At 43.4% G+C, this 26,300-nt stretch overlaps 2 protein-coding genes across 2 annotated transcripts in view; both read left to right on the forward strand.

Annotated features, from left to right (window-relative positions):
- Positions 1 to 552: 552 nt before the first annotated feature.
- LOC117899975 (neuronal acetylcholine receptor subunit alpha-7) overlaps positions 553 to 26,300 on the forward strand; it is a 56,412-nt gene continuing 30,664 nt past the window's right edge. The window contains exons 1-3 of the mRNA XM_034810134.1: positions 553 to 764; positions 1,561 to 2,471; positions 22,955 to 24,583. Of these exons, the coding sequence (XP_034666025.1) occupies positions 23,722 to 24,583 (862 nt within the window). The 5' untranslated portion in view covers positions 553 to 764; positions 1,561 to 2,471; positions 22,955 to 23,721. The remainder of the gene's footprint in view (positions 765 to 1,560; positions 2,472 to 22,954; positions 24,584 to 26,300) is intronic.
- Positions 7,758 to 9,043, forward strand: LOC117899976 (multiple epidermal growth factor-like domains protein 10). The gene has a single exon (XM_034810135.1). The coding sequence runs from the start codon at positions 7,815 to 7,817 to the stop codon at positions 8,946 to 8,948; it is 1,134 nt and encodes a 377-aa protein (XP_034666026.1). The 5' UTR covers positions 7,758 to 7,814; the 3' UTR covers positions 8,949 to 9,043.

The following is a 26,300-nucleotide window of genomic DNA, read 5'->3' on the forward strand; positions in this document are numbered from 1 at the left end:
CTCCACTGGGTAAGCGACAGGACAGAGCTTTGAGGGAAGAGCTTTTAAGCTTCTTCCAGGCACAGGAGTCACGAGTCCTGACGACTCGCTAGGACTCGTGGATGGCCACATCTTCCAGCCTTGGCTCTGGCAAAATCTCCTGACCCCCCACCTACATTCGCCGAGCCCCGAGCCAGAGTCAAAGCCAGAGCCACAGCCAGAGCTCGTTTTTCTGCACAAGGATGTTTCGTTGGATGCTCGGGCTGGGCTCGCTGGTGGTCGTCGTCGTTGCCTCTGCAGTCACTTCCAGGGTTGCCTGGCTGCCACTGTTGGACGAGCATCGGATTCAGTTGGTGTTCCGGTTTCGGGTTGTGCTGTCAGTTGCCTTTTTCTCCGTGCACAGCCACTGAGAGATTGTGTTCCATCAGCGGAGTGTCGCGTCGCATTGGTCGTGGTCCGTATCCGTGTCCGTGTCCGTTTGTGCGTGTGCGTGAACGTGAGCGTGAGTGCGTGCGAATGTGTGTTGTGTGTGTGTTTTGTGTGTGTGTGTGCCTGTTGTCTGTCGCTAACGGTGCGCGCGCGTGTGTCTGTGTGTGAGTGTGTGCGTGCGTGCGTGAGTGCGTGCGTGCGTGTACTGTGCACTACAATGCCATATACATAGCCATATACTAATACATGCCTACCCCACACACATACATAAATGCATGGAAATAAATTAGAAAACGTTGCTCGAATACTCGTGTGTACCACCAGACCATCAAGCCATCAGACCATCAGACCAGCAGGTAAAATAACCGAACTATTCATGAATATATATGGTACAAATATCGTTTAAACGCGTGCGTGTGCATGTGTGTGTATTCTAGAGATGGAACTGCGTGAGTGAGTTCTTGTCGGTGTGTGCGTGTGTGAACCTTCCAAGAGGAGGAAATTGATATTCTTATTTCTTCTTGTGCAAAATACATATGTATACTCCCTCTCCCACACCCCTCTCTCTACACACTTTTCTCATGTGTAACTTTTGTGAAAATTCCATCAGCATCAACATCAAATCATCATTATCATCATCAGCATCAGGATGATTGTCCTCATCGCAACATTGTAGTACACACACACACACACACAGACACTTCCTTCATCTATTTTTTACTTTGATTTTCCCCTCATCTTCCATTTTGATTTTTATTATTTTCGATTCGATTTGATGGGCCCGCAAATGTTTTGCCAAATTTCTAATTGACCATCAAGGCGATGCTGTTTCAAAATGGAAAGTATCTTGCGGATACATGTCAAGTGCAACTCTCTCGCTCGCTCTCTCTCTCTCCCTCTCTCTCTTCTCTTCTTTTGTTCGCTCTTTGTGCAGGTGAATGTGTGTGTGTGTGAGTGTGTGTATAACAGGTGCCAAAAAATAAATGGCAATGGTTACTTTTATGTTCATATTGTGTGTGTGGGTGTAAAACCGAAGATATTTTTTGGGGCATTGTCAACAAGTGAGAAAATCGTGATGATTGCCTGCTGAATAATTTGTGATATGTGAAATTAATTAAGTTCCATTTTGTTCCTCTCTTTTCCGCCCCGCAGCCACTAGCAATGGATGACAGAACTAAAATAAAACAAAAACTATATATATGAAAAAAATATACACATAATTTAAGTCTAAGCAATATTTATTCTGATTGAGTGAGAGGAAATACAAAAATCCAACAGTGCGCGAAAAATAATCGAAAATCGAACACTGCGTGAAATAATCTTTTATCGTAAGACACTAAAAACCCGAAACAAATATTACTAAAGCAATGAAAAAAGGCTTGAAACATAAACTCAACCAAAACCAAACTGCACAAAATAAACTATAAGCATTAAACAATAATGATGACGAGGCGAGACATTTCTAATATATTGTCTATATTTTAAAATACATATATTCAAACGATATAAAACTGTGTACTCGATTGGGCGTCAAAAAGATTTTAAAATCAGTTTTAATACGCAGCAACAACCGAAGGAAATCAATTGGAATACAAATTTTCTATCATATAGAAAATATACTCAACGTAAATTGTTATAAAAACGCAGCGAATGCCGCTTACATTTTCAATAAGCTGGCAAAACACGCACAAGATTGATATAATAAATACCAAGGAAAATAAAAGATATGTCGTGGAAATTTGTTCACGCAGAATTTAACTGAATCATTCGATCCACTTGATACATAGTCGTACATATGCATAATCCGATAAACTCATCTAATTAAATAATATCCATCATTATTGAGCTCAAGTTACTGGCATTACATTCATAAAATCTCAATAAGTCGCTGGAGACTAATTTGATAAAGTATTTGAAACAGAGAAATAAACCAAGTTTAATGAATAAAACAATAAATGGAGCATTTCTAATAACAATTATTCACCTAGATCAACTAACTATTTATATACCAATTGGATCGCCTAATAATATTGAATGCAAAATTAAAAGGAAAGACAGAAAAGGTGAGTGTGAGTTTAAATACAGTTAATATAAAAAAAACAGTGTCAAATGAATAGCTGGAAATATTACCTTTTCTTGTTTTAATTGTAATTAAATGTATGTATTTTCAGAGCTTAATTCATAATTTTGTTTCGAGTTCGATCCCAAAACGATTGATTACACATTTCATTAAAAATAATTGAAAATATGAATTATTAAAAAACTAAAAAATATTTAATTTACGTTTTCAAGTGTTAATTTCATTTCGAATTATATTTTCTTAAGTGCTTCTATCTTTATCAAAAATGTAGTTTCAGAAAACAAAGCCTGATACACGCCCATTCGAAAGCTGCAATACAATTCTCTCTCTGACAGACTCTGGCTGAGTGCCGGGTATACAATTTGTCACGCGTCTCACAACGTTCCTCCTCGTTTCTTCCCTGGCTCTGGTGGCTCCCCATCGACGAGTTCCGTGTGTACCCCTGAGGTGGCATTGCCTGTCGCCGTGTAGGAATATGAGCTTTAGTTGGGCTTTTTGGTGTATTTTTTCGGGCAAGCATTTTAAAATTGTTCCATTGACCTTTGAAGACCGCACAGACACATTCAAATACACAGCTGTTGGGTGGTTGGGCGGTGCTGAGTGGGTGGTCCGAGAGCAAACAGAGAGAGAGCCGCAGCAGCAGCGGTGTCGGTGGTGGCGGTGGCAGCCACTCCGAGGACAATAAAAAGCAGCGAACAATTGCCAAATAAATAACTTGACGCACGCTCCGTCCGTCCGTCCGTCTGTTTGTTTGTTTGCTCTGGTGCCGTGGTTTTTGGGCTTTGCTTGATTTTCATTCTCAGTCTCATTTTCATTTCGCAGAGCACACGCACATGGACACATTTGCTATCAGGTTGCATATTAAAAGTGCTCCAGCTTCCTGTTTTTGTTTCCATCTCCTACAGCCGCTGCTCATTTTGGCCAGCCGCCACACCACTACCCTGCACTTGGCTCTTTTTCATTAATAACATGACACAATTCGTGCTGCATTGTGTCCCAGGCCGACTGCGCCTGAGAGCACTTTTGGCATTGCCGCCTTCTTATGCTCATTATGCTCATTTTGAGGCTTTGTCTTTTGCCCAGATCCAGACCTACCATCCAGGCACGGGTAGCTTCTTTAGCCATTTCTTTTCATCATTCATTCAGCCAGACTCCGCCATGCCGGCACACCCACACGCTAGGTGTGTGGGGCGTACACTCATCAGAATATTCAAATGCAAACAGCCAGCCGGAGAGAAGACAGCAGAAACAAAAGTGCAACTTTGAGTGTGTCCTATGGATGTGTTTTATACCCTTGAAAGCTCGCTAGTCATAGGAAGTGCGTAGAGTTGCTTGTCCAGCAAGAGCAGAAATGATAAATTAGAATTTTTTGGTAATCTTTTCCATATTTTCAAGAACACGAAAGGCTGCGCTGATGGTTGATGATTCGCCAGAAAATAATTCAACAAATATTCATGCTTAATACTTCAGTAAATTATATGCTAAAATAAATCATTGCCAAAATGTAATCCAATTAGAAATGCCAATTGAAAATTTCATTCAGAAAGAGTATTTGAAAAAGTTTTATCTTTGCCGTTGTTGTCCGTGTTGCCTTCGCTTTGGCCGACGATGTCCTTAATTATGTGCCAGCAGCCCTGACTGACTGCCACAGTGGCACACTGCCACACTGACTGCTGAAAGGACACTCACACACACACACTGACAAAGTCTGCCACACGTTGGCATAGGCGTTGTCAGGCTCGGCACTCGCGGCTGTTCGGCTCGTGGTGGACTCGCGGCTGAGTACGATGTGTCGTGCTGTTCCTGTCGCGTCGCGTCGCGTCGCGTCTCCCGTTGCAGAGTCCTTGTTGCGCTTGTTTTATCGCTCTTGTTGGGCCGTTGTTGATGAGTGTCGCAGCTGCCGCTGTTGTTGTTGCTGTTGTTGTTGGTCCTCTCTGAAGTGCGCTCTTGTGGAGGGTGTCATGTCCGCTTAGTTGTTGCCGCTCTGCCGTGCCCCTCTGCTCCTCTGCTGTACTTTCCTCTGCCACTGTACTTTGAGGCGACACCGCCGACGTCGTCGCCGCCGCTTGCCTACTGCTTATTTATGTATGAAGGACCTTAAACTTTCCAGCAAATGAAAATGGCCGCAGCCCACCTGAAGAGACATCAGAGATGGGTGTGGGGCAGCACATGAAAAATACGAGAATATCTACAACAAATGGCGTAGCTGCTTTTTAATCACAGCCGGCGACGCAGTTTTCAGTTTTCAGCATTCAGCTTTCAGTTTCTCTTTTCCATTTGCAAAGTTTCTCACGTGTGCTCTCCCGCCCTACCCCTCCTCCAGCATCCTTGTAGTCCGACACACAAAGGATGATACACAATGCTCACTTTTTTTGTTCCCCTGCAGCTTTCCCTCAGCTGGCTGCGTTTCTTCCATTAACCTTCACTTCGCGAATGAAAAATGAATTTAAGGTTAACAGTTCTCTGAGTTATTTTCTTTTTACATTTTTTATTTTTGTTTAGTCCACTTAATTTAAGTCGAAACTAGGCCAGGGCAGAGGTTGTGCTGTTAAATATAGAAGCGCATAGCGGACAGCGGAAAGGTCAGCAAAGCTGACGAAAAGTTACAAATTTTTCTACCAACGAAAATAGCAAAATGGACGGGAAGCATCATTCAGTTGCTGAAGGAAATGCTGAAGTATGTTAAGTACCTCGCAATGAATGGGAAGTGCATTGCTTAAGTCCCTCAATGTTGAATATCAATTAACAAGTTCTTAAAAATACTTATAGATGATGATTTATTATGCTTGTCAACAACTTTATATTAGGCGAAGATAATACCAAATATTTTGTTAATGGAATATTATTACATCTCAGTCTTACAAATACACACAAACCGAGGTACAGGGCATCAACAAGACCAGGGTTAACCCAGGATGCTGTGCACATGGCAGACCCTGTGCCGAGGAAATAATTTAGGCAATTTTAGTGCTCATTCGAGGATTTGTCTGCTAATCTATAATTAAAATTATTGTCATATCATTTGGGAACTGAAAACTTTTGTGTGGCCGAAAGTTTTCGCAGCACAAGGGAAGGAAGGTGAAAGAGAAGGCTAAGCCATGAAATACCTTAACATGCTGCCAGTTAAACTGTCCATGACCAAGTTTTGTACCTCTGCGTCTACCTCTGCCGCTGCGACTTCCATCCAATCAAGTCCCATTCCAAGGCGAAGCAGTAGCGGCTACGTGCCTGTGCATTTGAGCAGCAGATGTCACATGGCCAGGCCCCAAACTTTGCGGCCGACAGCAACTTAGATAATTTAACAGAGTGGGGAGCAAAGTAAGGTGCAAAGGACTTCCTTTACAGACTTTTGGCTGGTTTTCCCTACGTGAGATAATGCAAATTTATAGCTGGCAATTAGCGGGTCGCGAGTCGCAACCTCAGCCGAGGCAATAACTTAGGCAAAAATAACTTTGACTGGCTATTCCCCGAGCCTAATTGCAGTTGGCAAACGTGAGAAATCTCGTGGATGAATGTTCCGACTGAGGACTGAGGCAGGAGCTGTGACAATCCACAAATCCAGTTAGCGTAACCCTCTGAACCATTAATTATCCCGGGAGGCGCTGTGCATATGTGAGGCTGTGGGCTGCCAAATACTCGTAGATACCAGATACAAGCAAAGGGTGCCTGCAGATACAGATGAAAAGGCAGATACGGGTTGCTTCTGTCTGTCACTGGCACATGCCGAGCAGCGGCGAGTTTGCCGTTTATCTGTTATCCAACAGTTACACTTTTCACACACCAACAAACACCCACAAAAGATGCTCGCTCGTCGTGCCATATCTGTATCTGGGAGACACACACACAGAAACCCACACAGCAAGTCGCTGGGAGAGCGGGAGCAAGGCATCAGTTGCAATCTGACTTCAATTCAATTATTTTAGATTAGAATGTGACTGTGTCACACACACTTTTGTCTCTCTGTCAGCTGTCATTCATCCGTTCATATGTTCCATAAAGGGGAGCCCAGCCCCGGCAGACTAAACGGGAGCTCGGCGAAGTCCGGGGGTCTTTTGCGGCCCAGGATACGTGCCCTATACGGCGCCTGTTGTTGCATTGACAGTTGCGTACCGCACATGTGTGTGTGTGGGTGTGTGTGCGCCTTTTGGGTTCACAGCGAGTGTGTGTGTGTGCTCTACATTGTCCCAGGGATCCTGACTTGAAACGAGCGTGACAAAAGTAACAAATGCTACAGCCCCAATGACGTCAGAACTGCTGTGGCTAGAAAACACACACACAACTCCTGCTCTACAACAAACAATATAATCATATGAAAAACCATGAAAATTGATTTGCTTGAGAAAAGATTCTGGCAATTATTGACCTTCAGAATGGTTTGGGGAATGTTTTTCTATGTGGATGATTGTCCATTATGCTGGTAAGAAATATTCAAAAAATTTGTCTTAATTTCAGTATTTTATTTACTCCTTTACTTCTTGGGCTTCGAGTATTTAAAACCCCCAAAAGGCTCATTACCTACAGACGACAATGAATTTCTAATCAGCATAGTTTCTGTCACATATATTCTGCCCAAAAGGAGCGTCCATCCTAACCCAGAGACACTGTTCCTTGATTGCCATAGTTAAAAGGTTACACCGAAGCGGTGGACCCAAATGCAGGTACAGGCACCTGACTCTGCAGGTAGAATCCCAGACCTGTTGATAAATCTAAGATGAAAAGTGAGAAACCAAAAACAGGTTTGGGTTTGGAAAATATTTTGTGGCCTGCGCCTGAGAGCGGAATATATTTTCTGTAAAATCTGCCCGCTGATGGCGATTAAATGTGCACAGTCTTAGGACTGGAGGTTAGCTTATCGCACTTACAATAGTTCCGCTCTATGGCGAGTCATGTGGGAATGAGCGGCGCTACTCAATGAACAACAAATGTATCTTAATGCGATTTGCACGTTATCAGTGTCAGTATGCGTATGCGGGCGACTTATTAAGCGGGCATTATGATAGCAACATAAAAGAGAAAGACATGAAAGACAGATACATAAATGTAGCTACGAGTTTGAGAGAGAGAGAGAGAGAGGGGAGAACCATCAGAGCCCATTGTCTGCCAGTCCCGGGGGTGACCTTTGGCAGCGTCTCCGATATGCAGCAACCCTCTGAGATTGCCAGAACGAACTTATCTATAGCTATGACTGCGGATGTTGTTGTGTTGTCCCTCTGCCTGCGTCTGGCTGCCAGCCCCGGCTTAGGTCTCGAGCGATCGGCCATTGTCAGGCCAATTTAGTTCTGAGCCGAACGTCGACGCGATCAGACAAGTTTCCCAAGTACTCGCAATGAAGATCATCTGGTGCCTCGTACTGCTGCTGAGCCCCGTGCTGGGCACCTCGCTGCGGGAGAATTACTGCGAACGGAATGTGACCGTGCGGTCCGTGCAGCCCGTGACCAAGCAGCGGACCATTGTCAAGCCGCCCTCCAAGTGGAAGTTCTGGAAGAAACCCGAGAAGAAGACCGAGTTCTACAACGCCGAAGAGGAGCAGCTCACGTACAAGCTGGTCAGCGAGTGCTGCCAGGGCTACGTCCAGGTGGAGTCGGGTCTCTGCGAGCCCGTCTGCGAGCGTGGCTGCCCCGCCCATGCCAGTTGCGTGGCGCCGCAACGGTGTCAGTGCATCAGCGGCTACATCTCCGCCTTGAACCACCAGGACGGTACCCACTACTGCGAGCCCATCTGCGAGAGGGGCTGTGCCAGTGGCTCCCAGTGCGTGTCGCCCAACACTTGTGCCTGTCGCGAGGGCTACAAGCACTTGGCCCCCCCCGGCGACGGTGTCAGTGGCGACTGCGTGCCCACCTGTCAGCTGGGTGACGGCTGTGCCAACGGCAAGTGCATTGACGTGGAGCGCTGCGCCTGCAATCCGGGCTATCTGTGGGACAAGGAGGAGGACAGATGCGCGGAGGCCAGTGCCGAGTCGATGTCCGATGAGCTGGACACCACGGAATACAGTACAATGGAGGCAGCCATTGCCACCGCCACAGCCGCCACCGACTGTCCCGAGGACTTTATACTCTTCCGCGGCGAGTGCCGGGAGAAACAGTTCAACAGCAACGAGGCCGGCTGTCTCCAGGTCGGCTGCGGTCCACACCAGACCTGCAACGAGTCGGCTCTCTGCCAGTGTGCGGAAGGTTACGTTCAGGAGGAGAGCGACGATCAGAACGCCACTCTCAGCTGTCGCCGCACCCTGCTCGACCAGATACTCAGCCTCGATGCAGCTACCGACGATGAGGACGAGCTGAATCCCTGGACCATTCCCATCATTGGTGTGGCCAGCGGTGCGCTCTTCGTGCTGCTGCTGGTGGGTCTGCTCGGCGGAATGCGCCATCGCCAGAAAAGATCTGCGCCCAAGCCCAAGGAGGGGGAGCTCCAGTGTCAGTTCTCGCAGAAGAGCTACGACGTGGACGAGTGGGTGCCATGAGGCGTGTTCAGTGGGGTCTCATGAGTTCGGCTGTGTTAGATCATCTTTGATTTTTTATATATTAAATATTATTTGAGAATAAAGCTTACGGTTTTCCATTGTGATTGTTTAAACATTTTACTAGGTCTGCAATTATTTGCACCTTCTGGGAGAGCTCCAATATTGCCATTTTAATTCAGACTAACATTCAATCAATAACTTTCTGTGGATGTTTCAATCGGAGCTAGAAGGATGACATTGACCTCTCACACGACTGGTTTATACATAATTTTAATATAATTATTTATATGAATAACTGAGGCTGAAAACCGGGGAAACTACATATAAATCTCTATTATAAGAAATAGTTAGATATGAAAGAATTTAGATAAATCGCAGGCCATCGCATGTGTTGATTTTTCTGCTGGCGAAGGAAATGTTGAGCTTAGATTGTGCACAGTTTTAGCATGGAGGTTAGTCAAGAAGGAAATGATATCAAACTTCCCATAGTTCCGGCTTTTCTGACTCATGTCTGTGTGGTTATGCGGGCGACTTAGATACTCGATACAATTATCTAAACTCTTTGTTGACTCATTCAGAAACAACAACTCCTTTTTGGCTTATCGGCAAGATAAGCTACAATTGAACGTTTTTCTATGCACTTAAATGAGATTTAACATAAAAGAAACTCCGCCCGCAGATGCGCAACTGTGACTAAGGATCAACTCCATCATTTATTCTGTGTCTAAGTGATTAATGAATGTTGAACTGGTTGCATTCCATGCACTTTGCCTGCTTCCTAATCAGCCTGAACTTCTGTACCGTGAAACTCAATGATAGGACGAACTATTTCGAGGACCACGAAAAGGGTAAAGTTAAATCTTTTAATCGTCTCAAATTAGTATCGCGCTGTGCTCTGCTCTGCTAGTGGATTTCAGCATTTCAAACAGTTTACAGCGCCATTCGTCCATTAGGTTGCTCGTCCTGATTGCGAGTCCCTCAGCTGCCATGTGCGCTCATATGCCGATTACGCGGATATATGTATAAATAAAAAATTCATAAATATGGGTATGTGGGGTAAAAGAGCCGCCAACGAGGCATCTTCAAAACGTCTAAAAATACGTACATATATGCATACATATTTCTGTACATAAACATACATATGTATACATAATTTATGAAATACATACGAATATTTTACAATTTTTTAGCGGTTAGAGAGTTGGCAAAGGCTTCCGAAATATATGCTTAAATGCTTGAAAAAGAGTTCAATACTCCTTAACTCTACTTTAGAAACTTGTAAAAATATTTTTCGAGCATTTGCCTACACATTGCCGCATCAATGGACCAACACTTTTGTGTATCTGTGTATCTGTATAAATGTATCTCGCAGCGGCACAAAGATCTTTTGGCCATAATCGCTGCACATTTGTATATATTTTGCACAGAACTAACACATACAGAGCAGAGCTTTAAGGTAAACAGGGAGAGAAGAGAGACAGAGACAGAGAGAGAGCTATCACAGAGAGGACTCTAAAACGGATGAAAAGAGTGCAGAGAGAGAGAGAGAGAGAGACCAAAGTGCGTGAGAGCGCATAAACATTGGCAGCGTGCAAATTCTTAGAAAAATTCTCGTATAGCAGGGAACAACCGACGCACAAAAGACACAGCCCCCTCCCTGCCAGCGGGGAACGCGCTCTCTCTCTATCCACCCCAAACCCCCCAACGCTTCACCCCCCAGGGCCAGGCCAGAACCAGGACCCACTGACAGGAGCAGCATCAGGGAGGCAATACTTAAAGCTTCTTTAATTTTTATGTTGTTTTCTCTTCTCTTTGTGTGTGTGTGTGTGCCTCAGCCATTCTCTTTGATTGCTTTTGTGCGTGTCTCTCTCTGTGTGTGTGTGTGTGTTGGTGTAACCTTTGCTGGTGAATATTTTTGCGTGGGAAGTTGCCCAAGGACATGGACTCGGCTCAACTCAACTTGACTCGACTCTACTCGACTCGTTGCCTCGCTTTTGCCTTTGCCTCTGCCTCTGCCTTTGCCTTGGCTCGCGCTCTGTTTCCTCCCCATCATCTTTTCCATCTGCCGTCTCCTCCCCCTCCTCCTCCGTGTCTTCCTTGAGCTCGGCATTTTTTCCTGTTCATTTTTCTACTCTCGTTTTTTTGTCCAGCTTGCTCTTTTGCTGCTTAGTTATTTATTTATTATTTGTTGTTTGCAACATTTATTTTAGCCAAGCCAACGAACAAAATGCCCCAAGAACTCTGCGAAATTTTCAACTACAATTCTGAGCAACCAGAATATGTATAGATAAAGTATGTATATATGTGTGTATAGATGTACATATGTACCATGTATGTATGTATGTACATATGTATTGTAGAACTGAAATGTAAAAATAGTTGCTGCAAAGATTTCGCGCTGCTGGTTGACTTTTCTATAGTTTAGAGCAAAGCATTTTCACGGTTCGTTTGGTCTCAAAATGACAGCGCTACGAGGCGGGGTAGTAGGCGGCTGGGAGCAAGAGTTGCCGCAGTTAAAGCTTTAACCTTGGGAGCGTGCCAAAGGATTCATTCATGGGATTGGGCTTGGCTTGGGCTAGTCGCTTACAATGTACACACGAATTTGTGGAGAGGAACGTGAAATTGGGTTGACTCCAAAATGAGAATTCTGTAGATGCTATTTCATTTGTAATATACATAATTAAATAATAATAAAATGCTGAAATTTTTGTAAACAATTCAAATTTATTTAATAGAAATGATAGAGCCGAAATTTAATATACCATCATAATCATAAATATAAAAGAAGTTGCTACAAATTCAACTTGTAAATAGCTTTGATAAGTGACTGAATTGTTTGCTTTATTATTTATTATTATTTTTTTAAACATACCTCATTACGGTTTGTTCAAAGATCCCACCATATCATAGGCGTATAGTTGCCAAAGTTGATAATTGAGTGTGTTCAATGGGAGGTACAAATATAAACCCAAATAAACTTCGACAGGGTTAAATAAATGTTAGTCTTATGCCTTACTTTTTTGCTTTTTCAAATCTGGAGTATAAGAATTCTGTATGCATCATATTTTATATGGCTTTTAGTCTCCATCCAACCTCCCCTCTCGCATGCACATCTGATGCTTTATTTTACGGCTTAAGTCCGTGTGCATTCAACAGATTGATATACAGTGCTGCAGGGAGGAGGGTGTAAATGCCCTTAAGTAAGACTGGGTAATTCCTCACTGCCTGCCGAGAGAGTTGTTTGCCTTGCAGTGCGAGCATTCCATTTATTATCGTTTCCCTCTTAATGGGAAACTTCAATTCTTCCACCAACGATGCAGTGTTAGCAGTGGCCCAGAAAAAAACAAGTCAAATCAAGGAGCCAGCACTTCTGCACTCGTTTTGTTGCTTCCTTCTCGGGCTGTACGGGAAATTATTCAGTGTGTACTTGTTGATGCAGCCCTCGAATAACACTTACTACCCACGGCCCCAGTCCCAGCCCCAGTACCAGCCCCAGCCCCAACCCCAGCCCCTGTCGACCTCCCTTGAGTCTCGCTCTCTCTCTCTCTCTCTCTCCGTTTCTCTCTGCGTGTTTCTGCGTGCCTGTGTCCCACTCCAGCTTCTGCAAAAATGCATTGTCGGAAAGTAGGTCACTGCAGTTAAGCCAGCTCTGTGCGAGTGGCAGTTGCAGTTGCAGGTGGCAGGTGGCTGGCCACCTAGCGCAGCTGCAAGGAGAATACGTACCAGTGGCAGCCATCAAATATTAACCACCAGTTGATCCTGTGCAACATGCTTATATAAGTATATGCCCCCCCCTACCCTGCCCCGCCCACGGCCTTCTGCAGCCCAATTAACTGTCAGAAGGCTGAGAAATATGTATGTGGAAATTTGGTGCATTTTTGTGTGCCAGCCACTTTTTGGTCGAAAGCTTCTAGGCATAGGTGGGAGACCTCTTAGGGGAGCGTTGGAGTTGGAGATCTAGGGGCGTGGCAAATGCAACTTCAGCTTGCCACTTTTACAGTCACGCCCAGTTAAATAGCAGCAGCATCAGCATCAGCAGCAGTGCCAGAAACAACAGCAACAACACAGTTGACCTATTTTTCAGAACGTACGCAGACTTTGAAATTATTTACAGCAAAGAGAGAGAGGCACGCAGAGCGATAGAGAGAGAGAGAGAGGTGCCACAGTGCGTGGCACAAATGTATGTACATATGTATGAAGCAAAAGCTGTGGCGGAGGGGTAATGGGTTTCAATAATAACAGAACGTCGCCCGCTTCCTACTTATTCTGCACCAATTTTGCTTCTTCATAATGTTTGTTGCATGCTTACTGTCAAGCCGTGACAAGGCCACGCCCTACTAGCAGAGCTCTAACATATTTTCATAAGACAACAAACTTCCAACAATAAACTTAAAATTTTTTCTTGTAGCCAAAAAATGTTCATACATTCTGACTAGTTTTGCAAGTGTAGGCGCTGCAATTAGAGTGCTCAGAGAACACACAGAGAGACATACTCCTTGTGCACATCCTGAAGTATGTTAATAAGTTTCGCATTACAAGAAGCGAAGTTCCAGGAGGAAATCCTCATAAACTGCACTCTATATTAAAGGGTGCGTGTGTGTGGGTGTTGTGTCTGACATTCATGGAGTTAAGCTAAGGGAAAAAGTTATACATACACACACATGAGCACGAGTATGCTCCCACACGCACACTTCCCTATAAATATTTGTTTGTATATTCGTATTTTTATGCTAAAATATTTGTGTGCTCTCGTGGCTGACCTAAAAAATCGTTAAATGTTTGAAAAAGCGTTTTTTACCCGTCTCAACATACCACTCTGGCTCTGGCTGCTCCTCCTCCTACACTTTCTTTCTGGTCTTCGCATTTTTCATTTCATTTTATTTTATTTTTGCCTTTTAGAACGCAAAGTGCCCAGCACAGCCCAGCCCGCAAAGCATTTAAGTTAATGCACATGGAATCACTTACAAACTCGCACATATGGATGTGCCCTGTGTATATATATGTACATATGTATGTATATACCTCAGTTGAGTGTACATATATGGCTTGACAGCTCTGCCACAGGAGCTAGAGGGTGTACGGGAATACCAGGCGAGCGGCGAAACTTTGTAGCTGGCTTTAACTTTATGCATTGCATCATAAATTGCTCCATTGAAAATATAATTAGGTCTGCCACAAGCCAAAGGAAATTAGAAATCGCTGACCCAATTCGCTTAAGTTATGCATATTCTCAGTAAGGTTGTATACTTAATTTAAATGTTTGCATTTATGTAGCATACTTTTCAATGGTTTTTCCTGGCAAAACCCAACTGGCAAAACTGATTCCAACAACTCAGGGTTAAGCTGCGACGAAAGCTGGAAATGTGAGAAGCAATTAGAAAGCTTTTCGAACATGGCAAGATTGAGCTCCCAAGGGACCCCAGATTTTCATGATAGTTTTATTTCTGGTTAAGTGAAATTTCGACTATTATATCAACTTATTGTTAGTGGTTTCCCTAACACCTGTCATAAAGGAGTCCTACAGCCCTGCTCGCCATGGTATTGTCTTGGCAAGCTGCCTTCTATTATAATATAAATTTCCTAGCCGCTGAACGGGGGTATGGCTATGGCAGAAAAAAAGGTTAACGAGTGGTCATATATAAACTTTTACTGCAATATTTTGTGGCACGATTCTGTGTGGGCTGCTGCCTTTGGCCGGCAGCTGCGCTTCGAATAACTCAACTGTGCGTTAAGGCCGGGCCAAAGAGAACTTTTCCGGTGGCACATCATCCTAGGGGTATGCAAAGTGTTTGTGGTCGGGGTCGAAGTAGTGGTAGGGTGGAAAATGGGGTGGAGCACAGCGACACTGACACATCGCTCTCTCTCTCCCCATGGCCCCAGTGGCAGCGTCGTCGCTGCCACGTAACGTTAGGCTGCCTGATTATTGGAGCAAAAATTAATTGAAAATGTTGGTCAATTGCCTCGTAGGCAGCCCGCGAGAAGGGGGGTAGAGCAAAGCAATCTGCTTTGGCTGTGGTGTGGCTGCATTACCGCCCGCCGTGCAACTTATGGCGATGATGATGATGATAATGATGCAATGATCATTGGCCAAAGCCTTAGTAATTATTATTTACTCCTTGGTGCAGCGAACTTTGCTGCAGCTCCTCGTGGCAAACTATTTTTAAATGCCCTAACATTAATTAGTTTTAATGGAGCTGGAGGCTAGTATCCGCCCCAGACTGAGTGAGGGATATTGAAAAACGGTCTGGTCTGGCCACGAACAAAGGGCTAAACATGGCTGCCAGCTGCTTGTCCAACAGCTTAACAATCTTAAATGCATTTAAGATGCGCAGCGATCGACCAGCTACAGATTGTGAAAGATTAGCTCCTTAAGTACTTATCTACTCCTACTCCCACTCCAACTCCCTCCTTTTGTTCCAAGTAAGGCAGAGTTAATTGTTTTCTGCACAGTGCCGGAGGGGAGAGGACGGGCTGCCTCAGAGATTTATGACTTTAATAATTTTGCTTCGCTGTGGGAAAGTTTTTCTATCAAATTGATTGATTTCGTGTTAAATATGGATGGGGCTTGCCCAGATAATGCAGATGTAACATGAAATGATAGATGAAGCTTAATTGGAATGTTGTTTTAGGGTGTTAGCCATGGCTCATTATGATATGAATAAAATCGAGTTCCTGTTGAGTTGGTTGATTAAATAAAATACAGATTGAACAACAATCTATATTCTGGCGTAAACATTGAAGAATTTCTTCGAGATATAAAACAAAAACATTTATTTGGTGCTCAACTTCTTTTGACTATCTGTGAGCTTTGCCTTTGGACACTTTTTTCGTAACTCTCGGTAAGCCTCTGATTAATGTAAGTCATTTATGTCAATCTCTCATGTTATTTTGACCTGACAGAAATAATAATGGGGAGTACGGAAATAAAGTCTTAGCTTGCAATTTGCAATGTTGTGTTTCAATAATTCCAGTTGCCTCTGGCAAGAAATCAAATTGAATTGTCATCGTCGTAGTTCTGGCTTACGCCTCATGCACCTCCGGCCTTTTGCTGAAGAGACAAACACGTTTGATGGACAGCGAGAGAGAGAGTCCTTTGACAGACAAACAACAAATTGTGATTACAATTGCCGAAAATTGAAGTCGGTTTTGTGTTACTTCCTATGCACCATTATTGCATTACAAGCACATTAATAGCATTTCTCGAGAGCTTAGCTCTCTGTGTATGTACATCATTCTATTCTTATGCATTCTACTAGAAAACAACTGAAAATTATTGAAAATCTAAAGGAAATGGCGTGCAGTCTACACATCATCTTTCCATCTATAAATCTGCTCCGCTGTTTCTATTTCTTTTACTGTGCTAACATCATTTTCCAGCAGCATCCAGGAATACAGTTTCAGCAGGAACGCGCTTAAGAGAGTGGCCAGAGCGAAAGAGCGAGCTGTGTGTGGCTTCTCTCTCTTGCAGAACTTAATATGATTTTCAAAACCCAAGCACCCTGTATACGCTCTTTAAATGTTTGTTTATGCGTGGAGGCTTAGAGAGGGTGGAACGTGGCAGGAGCTGCCGAGGGGCAGCCTGCACATCTGCCTAATAAAATTCATTAAAAAAGGCTAAGGAAACGTTGAGAGTTCTCAATGCTCTCAATACTCTTCTCGGTGTCGGTGTTGTTGGTGTGACATTAATTTTTACTTAATTTATTTTTGCGCCGTCGCAAGACCAGCTCCAAACCCCCGCCACATCCCTCCCTTGCTCCCTTGCTCCTTCTGTTTCTGTTGCTGTTTCCGCTCCCACCCAATCTCTACAGATTTCTATTGCCTGTGAGTCGATTTTCGCTCGGCTTTCGTTTTTAGCTTATTTGTAGCACACACAAAACCATACACTCGAATATATATATATTTATATCTACACCTATACACATACACATTTATTTTTCGCATTCACCGCCACTCGGCGCGGCTCTGCTTCGGCTTCAGCTTCTGCCCCTGCCCCTTGCCCATCTTCCAGCTCATTTGCCGCTTCGACGACAAAATTTCAGTTTTTTTCAGTACGTTAATGTGCAGTAGGTTAGGATAAGGTGACTGAGGGTTAGAGGAGGTGGCTTAGAAGTGGGAAATATGAGGTTGATGTGCTTTAAGTGCCACTGAGATTGTGTGTGTAGGTAAGCCGTGTGTAGGGGAGGGCTAGAGCGGGGTGTCAGCTCATTGGAAATATGGGTCAAGTTGCTGCCGTCTGTGTTAAAAATGCAGTCGCCGTCGCAGCCTGCGTCGTTCACATGGCAATAATTGCTGTGGCGCATTAAGGGTTAATCCTATCGCCTCATTCCGAGCAAAAATATCGTATATTGGAATGGAATGGAATGCTCCGCACAGCTCCTTTGTTGTGGAGGGACCGGCGCCAAGTTAATCGCCCCCAAAATGATTCTTATTTATTGTTGCAGCTCATTGGAATTTATTTTGTGTTCAAATTGTTTAATGGTTGTTCCACATACCTACAGATGTGTGTGTGCGTATGGGGGATGGTCGGGCTTTAATCCGAATTCAGCCACAGTTAAAAAAGTTAATTCAATGCGATTGTTGCACAGTTTTGCTTTTCAATTTTTTTACATATTAAATGAGCCGATGGAAAAATGTGGGGAAATGCAACAATGTAATTATCTAAATAATTTATTATCTGTATCAATTGCAAAATGTAATTAGCTATTTTTTGTTTGTGTTCATCCGACTGCCTTTTTATAAATTAATTCAAATGGAATAAAATATTTTATAATGCGTCCCAGTGCACAGTGGGCACACATTCTCTTTAAATATTTGCACTTTTCTAGACCAATATTTAAATTATTTACAATTGATTCTTTCCATTCTCGTCTGACATTTTTAATGTTCCTTATAATATTATTTAATTCCTTGAAATTAATTCCAGGGGATTCCTTGAATTCTATCCATTTCTACAATATTCCATTTGATTTTTTGCATCTCCCCATTGTGCTGCAATTATCTTTTTAAACATTTTCTAGTGAGGTAAATATAAGTCACTTTTTCTCAATTTTTGATTTTGTCGGATTATCGAAAGGACTGTTAAGGATATTATTACACATATTTTATGAGATTTTGGTTACGGCAACACTCGATATGGACCTGCAGCAACACTAATTTGGTAAATCACGTTCTGCCAAAGTGTTTCTCAGGGGTTGCTCGAATGAAAGGGGTGGAAAAGTTAGCCGGGTCGCTTGTGTATGTCCATGAAAATCGGACTTCTGGCCATAATGGGCCTGTAATTTATTTTTGGTGGACATTGTGGACATTCTATATTTGGTCGAAAGGGCCATGTTAAATGCCAAGCTGTGTTGTTGTTAACGCTCTTTTCGAACGCTGCGAAAGGCATGTGGAGACAACCTTTTGTTGGTGGTCTTTTCTTTTCTGGTATTTTATTTTATTGCTAAAAAATCGTTTGCTTTATTATATTTTGGTCGCCTTTTTCTATTTTTTTGTCGTGGCCTGGCTGTTGGTCAGTAGAGTTGGGTTTTTATGATTTTTAGTTTCATCTGAGTTGCTCTGGTGCGTCGAAAGGTTGCTGTGGCCGCGCCGTAGCTGCTCCTGTCCATCCAGTAATGTGTCGTGGTGGAATGGGTTAGTTGTCTTCGGGTCGGGTTCGCTGGGCTCATGCTCGTATGGTATGGCCCATTAAATTGGCCATATTTTCTGCTCATAAGCAGACGCTGGCAACGCATAGTTTATGTTTGGGTCCATCCCCGCCTCCTCTCTGTTGTGTTGAAAAGTTTTGCTCAATGAGTTGGAATCATATGGGGGTGTTGTTTTCTTTGGGCGCAACTTCTTTTGTGGAAGGGTAAGGTACTTTAATAAGTAAAATCTCTATTTAAAATATCTGCTCTAGCCTCCAGGCGAGCTTGTAGCAAAAATGTTTGCCAAATAATCTGATCGAACCCCGCCTGCATTGCGAATCTTCTATAAAATTCAGCATAGCATTGTGGCAAACCTTCTGCCCAAAGATGTCTGATTCTTTCTTAACATTCAGGGAGCCCTGGGACTTCCACTCCATCTGCTTCGCCAGCTTCTGGCTCCATTTTCCATTTACCATTTCAATTCAATTCCATTTCCAAAGCAGAAGAAAAACTTAAAGTGATGAATTGCACTGCCAGTCCCAGTGGTAGCGTAGTGGCAGAAATAGTCTATTGAACTTTGACTTCGGCCAATGGTAATGTGGTGATGATGATGATGAAGCTGGCGATGGGGACTAGTGGGGGGTATGGAAATCAGCATGGCATTGCTGGCTTCGGTTTGCATTGTAAGTGCATATAAATTATTTTTTTGAGCGGCAGGCAAAGGAGCGGGGTGGGGCGGGATGCCACAACCATTCCGTGTCCGGGTTTTAAGGGAACAACACGCCCTTACATGCACATACGAGAATCTCGTACATCTCCTAGCAACCTCATGAATATTGTCGAAGCTGTTCGCTGTCGTTGTCGTTGTCGTTGTTTGGTTCTCCCTTGTTTGCCTCGCCCTCGCCTGGACGTTTGTCTTCGTCCCTATATGGCATTGTTGGTGTGGCATATTTATATATTTAAAACTGGTAAACACTTTTGCCGAACACACGCAGAGTGCCTTTGTCTCTGCACCTCTTTCAATGTGTCGCTTGTCGGCAAAGCAACCAACAACCAAACATAAATCATCCGTAGCAGTCGCATAAATAATAAATCCATACTGGCACTCTTTGGTGTGGGATATTCCATACAAAAATTACTCAGAAAATCGGGAGTACGACAATAATGCATAGGTCCCAGCTATCATTCATATTACTTCCTTAACATCCCTGGTTACATGAACTATTTCCGCATTAAAGAACTAACAATTGTTTTTGCACTGTTGCAATTTATAAGTCGGTCTTATAAATCTAGTAATCAGCAAGCCCAGAAAAGCTTTATTAAAACTGGCGCAAGATCATTGTCATACCCGAAAATCCCTTACCGAAAATAAATACGGCCACTTCAAAGTTGTTGGCTTAACCGAGCGAATTGGGCAGTAAATTCTTGTCACATGCAAAAGAAAACACTCGCCAACTCCTTCTGCTTGTTCCCTGGGAAAGGGCTCGCAGTTTGTCATCAACTTTTAGCGGTTAGCCTTACTGAAAAATGTTCCTAAAAATCCACTTGTACAAATATTAATTTTCCGGCATTGCGAAAACTGTCGCCAGCTCTCGTTGGCTCTAAAACAACACCAACAGGCAGAGGCAGCCAAGAAAGAAAAAGTCTGGCCGAAACATGGCTAGGAACATTTCAGCACATAATTCTTATTTCCAGCCGCAAAATAAAAACTGCAAGAGCAAGGACAGAGGCAAGAGGGTAGCAAAGCAAGGACAGTGCTGGGAAAAAACAATTTCTCCTTTTCGCAAAACGAATTCATAATTCATTGAGCCAGCCCCGGCGGGCCTCTCTCGCTAGACGCAACTGAATGAGTGGCGACCACACCACACCCAGCTTTTGGTATCATTTACGCCATGCATTTTGGCCATTTTCATCTCTAGGCCCTTGCCCCCAAGCCCAAGCCCAAGCCCGACCACCTCCCTCCCCTTTAGCATGCAAAAAGCATTTTTTTGCTCTGTGCGCTGAAAATTAATTTGCTCACGCGCCAAACGGAAAAACTGCCCGGAACTCCCAGTCTCTGGAGTCCGAAAAAATGGTTTCATCTGCAATGCGACGCAAACAGTTGCCCATTTTCGACCGACTGCCTCACCATTCTGCCCATTCACGCTTTCCCTCCATTTGCGCTGAACCCGTGTCTAAACTGGTCGTTCATTTTATGCGACGACCATCGCATAAATTTCATGAAATTTCATACGTCAATACATACTACTGTCGGATGGTGAACGATGGCAAACGAGTGGGAAAGCGGCCAAAATTGGTAAGCAAAATGCGAGAAAATTCTGCGGATGGGCGGTACTTGAGCTGATTAGACGGACCGCAACTCGTCGTATTGCAATAAAAATGATTCGTTTGCCGTTTGCCGCTTCCCGTTGTCCAAGTGGCGTATGCTCAATATTGCCATCGGGCAGCGTGCCAAGAAATAAAGTTTTTTACCTACAACTTCGGGCAGGTTGCAAGCTACATTTTTGAGTGGATTCGTTGTTGTGGCGGAGGCAAGTGACCCATAAAATGCACCACAATTGGCCGCCAACTGTTGAAACCTTCCTGTTTGCCCCGAGCAGCTGTCCCTCGTCATCGTTTTATGCACACCATTTCTACATATTTTCCGGTGGGGTAGGGCTGGTTCAATTGCAGCTTAAACGCTGTTTTGTGCACTCCCTCGGACACATTTTTGACAGCGATTTGTTCTGCTCTGACTGGTTTCTTGGCGTCAATGTATTTGAACCGACTTCTGAGACAGAATGCAAAATGTGGAGCTGATTAAATGAAGATTAAATCAAAATTATTTGGTGTTGCAATCTCAAATATATATAGAGCTAAGATTCATATTTTGGTGAGGAAAGAATACGAAGACTTGTGAGTTGTATGTTTTAGCTTTAAAAGAATTATTTTTCATTGACATGTCAGAACAGCAAACCCGGGCCAGGACCTCGGACAAAATGCAGGAAAACTATTATCTTTTTTTACTTCAAATTCAACAGACAGCTGGAAACCGAAGTTTGACAGGAAAGCAAATAAACCCCGAGGAAAGCAAGCAATGGGAATCAGATATTTGAATGGTTCCTATTCCTATTCTGTGCATTTACTGCCTTTGTCTCTCGTGCAGGCAGGCAGTAACATTTTTCGAGAGCTGCCAAAAACGGTTGCAATATCAAAGGCAGCAAAAACCAATTGACATTCGGACTGCTCTCAGACTTTGTACACTTGTGCCCGGAGCTCGCTTGGGAAAAGTAATTGCGTGGTACCAACTCGATTTTCTTTTTCTGAGGCACAATTTTCTTATACAAAAACTTTTGAATGCAAAATGCAACGATTCGAGCAAGTTTTGACATAAATATGAATAACCCTTTTTGTTCTGATCCTGCCTGGCTTGGGCGGGTCTGTGGTATGGTCTGGAATGTGGTCCGGTCTGTCCTGCTTAACAGGGCATGCCATAAATGTCCCGCACATGTCCGTCAACGTCAGAAGTGGAGGCTCAAACTCTGCCTTGCGTAGCATTTGCATTTTGCATCCTGCAGTCCTGCAGTTGCTTCCATTCCAGGTCGGGAGGGACACTTGTGTGTTTATCGTTTTGCATACGCATTATTTATTAAGATTGCCGGGGAGAGAGTTGGACGGGAACTTGCTGAGGAGTGTGGGAGAGTCTGTATAATCATTGCAGCTTTGTCTCTGCATTAAGTAGGCCGACCTTTCGTCCATTCAGGAGCTCGGACAACCGAAGAGCAAGAGCACTTGAGGCAAGGGCAACAGCATCTTTACGGGGCTGGCAGCTGGTCAAATTCCTACGAGTGATTAGCATGCAAAATGTTTCGGGGCTTACTGTTTTAGCAAAACTAATTAGTTTGAGTAATTGAAACTAGAATTCAGACAATAGCTTTGAGAGTCTTTCCCCCTTTTCTACTAGCCTCAGGCTTTGGGCTGCAGTTGCATTTCGTAATTGTTGATTCAGATATTGAGTTGGGAGGGCGAAATAATCTAATGGAGATAAATTGAGCTAGCAAATGTTCGATGAGAGAAGTTAAAGAGCTAATGATAATGGAGAATGGACTGCTGAAACTGAAAACTAGACTTCGGATTAAACATTCAATAAATTATCAAGAGTAAATGTCTATAAATTGATGCTCACTGAGGGGGGAAATTTTAAAGTCAAATTAATTGAATTTTCGTCAATGGAAAGTGCACTAAATTATTCAGAGCAATAAAGTTTGGTTGGTTGTTTAATTACATTGAAATTTACTTGTAAATTCAAGGAGTAATTTAAAATATATAATAAATAAATCTTTAAATGATTATACATGTTAATTTCCCTCCTAATCAATTCCTCTTTTATTTTACTCATTGCAGCCAACAATTTTGGGACACAGCAAAGAGGAGCAACACCGGAATAATAGCAAAGCCAAATGCTACGAAGCACTGCCATATACAACTGCAAGTGATTGCACGGCGAGGACTCGTCATTTACAAATAAGAACATACACAAATGTAGGATAAGATGCAACTGGAGTAGAGGACATTTTTACAAAATCAGAGACTACGGATAACTTGAGAGGCAAAAGGCAAAACACTGGAAGAAAAGCAACAGCAGCAGCAGCAGCAAGAGCAACATCAACCAATTAGGAACTTGTTATTGGAAGAAGTCACAACAACAACAACAAAACACGAAAAGTGTAATAATTTACAAGACTCTGTGTCTCCCACTTTTGCAGCCAAAGCAAAAGCAAAAGGCACAAGCACAAGCACAAGCACAAAACCGACGCTAAAGTGTAAACTTTTATAATAGGCAAACAAAAGAAAAAGCAAATAAAACGCTCTTAGGGTTGTAAAGGAAACGAGCAAACAAGAGGAAAGCCATAATAATATTGCAGTGGTTGGCAAACAATAAAACACATACTCGCCATATTGATAAAAGCAAAAACGTTGAAAATCTCATAATATTAGAAAGTATTAAGGACAACCAAACCAAAGCGAACAAAGTCGGGGAAAATGTAAGCTGCAGCAGCTGGATAAGGCAGAAGAAGAAGAAATCCTTAAATTAAATTATTATAATCTAGTGGAGGGAGCAGTGGAGGGCAGGAACATATCCGCTGGCAACAACCAACACGAGAGAGACTATGAAAAATGCACAACTGAAGCTGAGTGACGTTGACGATGACGATGAGCTGTGGCTGGCAGTTAGATTAGCACAGTGCAGCAGCAGCAGCAGCACAAGCAACAAAAGCAACCAGCAACTTTCCCAACTGCAACTAAGGAGCTTAAGTAAAAAAAACTACAGCACTGCAGCACGGCAAAATGTAGCCTGCAAAGCGAGCAACAATGGACAGCAACAGTCGCTAGGCAGCAACATGTTGTCGCCACAGGCAGCAGCTGCAGTGGCAGTGGGAGCAGCAGCACCAGGAGCAACAAAAGAAACAGTTTCTACCGGCAATCATGCAACAACCCAACAACAGACAAACATAAGACTGTGCGCACGCAAGCGACAAAGAATGCGTCGACGACGAAAAAGAAAACCAGAAATAGTATCAGCAGCAGCAGAAGCAGAATTTGCACAGGAATTCACAACAGAAACACAAACAGAAACAGAAACAAAAACAGAAATAGTAGAAACATCTAGCAATATCAACATTAGCAACAATTTATGGCCAATAGCAACCTATATGCAGTGCCGAAGCAGCAACAATCCATCAATAATGCCTGACATTTCGCCAGCAACATTCAGCTGCTTGCTCCAAGTGTTGTTCGTGAGCGTGCAACAGCGAGCGGAAATTCTGCTTGGAGGAATCGTGAGCAGCACCACCGTCATCATTTCCTACTTAAACAGGATTGCAACACTGCTGAGAAGAAGAGGCAGTCAGAGCAGCAGCAACCAAAGCAACAGCAGCAGCAGCAGCCACAGCAGCAGCGCGAAAATAATTAACGGACTTAATAAACACTCATGGATATTTTTATTGATATATTTGAATTTATCTGCTAAAGGTGAGTGCCACTAGAGAAACCTATTCAATTTAGACCGCAAGTGCCAGAGCACTTAAGTGAGTGGCATGCAACAGCCTACCCATTCGCCTGCAACGCCAAGCAACAGTTGCCATTGTTTGGCAGCAGGAGCAACAGAGGCGGGCCCATAATGCACGCCGGCAACATATTGTCACTTTGACACATAAAACCACTCATGAGTGGGATATTTTGTGGGCCTACGATGTCGTTGTCGTTGCCGGTGCTCCCCTTGCTGAATGCCATTGTTGCTTGTTAGTTGTGACATTTACGACAGCCTCAAGTGAGGCAACACAACAGCCTTCTCAGACCAGTCTATGCCACTTGAAAGCGTTGAAAGCTGTGTCTGTGCCTCAGGATGTTTTCCCTTCATTTTTTTTGTCTCCGACACTTTTAAAGTCCTTGTTCGGGGTTACCGCGTGGCGGTCGGTATTTGCGGTGCTCCATAGACCGTGTTGCACAAATGGCTTTGTGTAAATGGTTAATCAGAAAGTAAACTCTGTCACTTCAAATGTAAAACTAGAGGCATGGCTAATTTAATACATTTTCTACTGGTAGTTAACCTGTATTTTCATCGGAAAAACTATTTTTGAAAGCCTAGCACAATAATTTTGAGCAATGTGTGGCTGGGGCAAAAGTTGCCATGCCGCGAATACTTCCATGAGGCATTTTCTTCCCCAGGAAATTCCCATCTCAAGTATCTGCAGCTACATGCATCGCTCCATGCATGCATGCGTGTGGTTTGGAAAATCTTTTTAATGGTTTCGGGCTTTTCCCTGCTCTAGAAGCTTAAATTCTTTGTCACGGCAGCAATATTTTAAGCGAGACAAGGACCAAGTTTGGTTAGAAGCTCGAGTGCCTGCCATGCCATTAGTACAAAACAAAAAAAAAGTATGGAAAAGAAGCACCTGCCGTGGGTAGGTAGAGTTGTGCGAGGAGTGAATGCCACTTACACATATTGAGGTTATTAATGGCTACCCATATGGGCTAGGTCTGGGAGTGGGAAAAAGATTGAAAGTGTTGCCAATGTTTCAGCGCCTGCTTGGGCTCTGGCACAAAATAAGCCGCTTGTTCGTGTCGCGGCTTGCGTGCAAAAGCTATGAAATAACATAAGCCACAGTGACTAAAAAACAAAGAGAAGAAAAAAGGATTCAACATTCAAATTACATTGTCATATTAGTCATTTTTTCCTGCTCAGGAGACGTTCTATTTCGTATACAAATAAATACAAATTTTTCCATTGTACAATGTATTTTGAACTACTGTGCCAAATGCATGAGGGGTCTGTATGTATGTTTGTGTGTGTTCTGGAAAGGTCTTTGTCTTTACAGTCGAAGTCGTTTCATTCCCTTCTCCTTTAGCTGTCTGTCGTTTTGGCTTTGAGTTCATGTTTCATGCAACACCAAAAGCATTGGCAACAACAGCAACAGAAGTTTCAACAACAATTGCCGTCGGTCCGACGTATGCGTGTGCATGTTTATGATTTTATGGCAGCACTTCCGTTTCCGCCCTGGCCATATTGTGCAGCTTTGCTCTTCTCTCCCCATGGCTGCCATCGCTAATCAGATTTAAACTTTGAACAACGTCAACGTTGCTTACACCAGCTGCATGTGTGACCGTGTGTATGTTCCTTTCTCTGTCCGTACTGTACAGTACGTATCCGTGTGGTTGTTAGTGTACTTGTTGTATTCATGAGTGTGTT

Source organism: Drosophila subobscura, chromosome U (assembly GCF_008121235.1).
Source record: "Drosophila subobscura isolate 14011-0131.10 chromosome U, UCBerk_Dsub_1.0, whole genome shotgun sequence".
Taxonomy (NCBI): domain Eukaryota; kingdom Metazoa; phylum Arthropoda; class Insecta; order Diptera; family Drosophilidae; genus Drosophila; species Drosophila subobscura.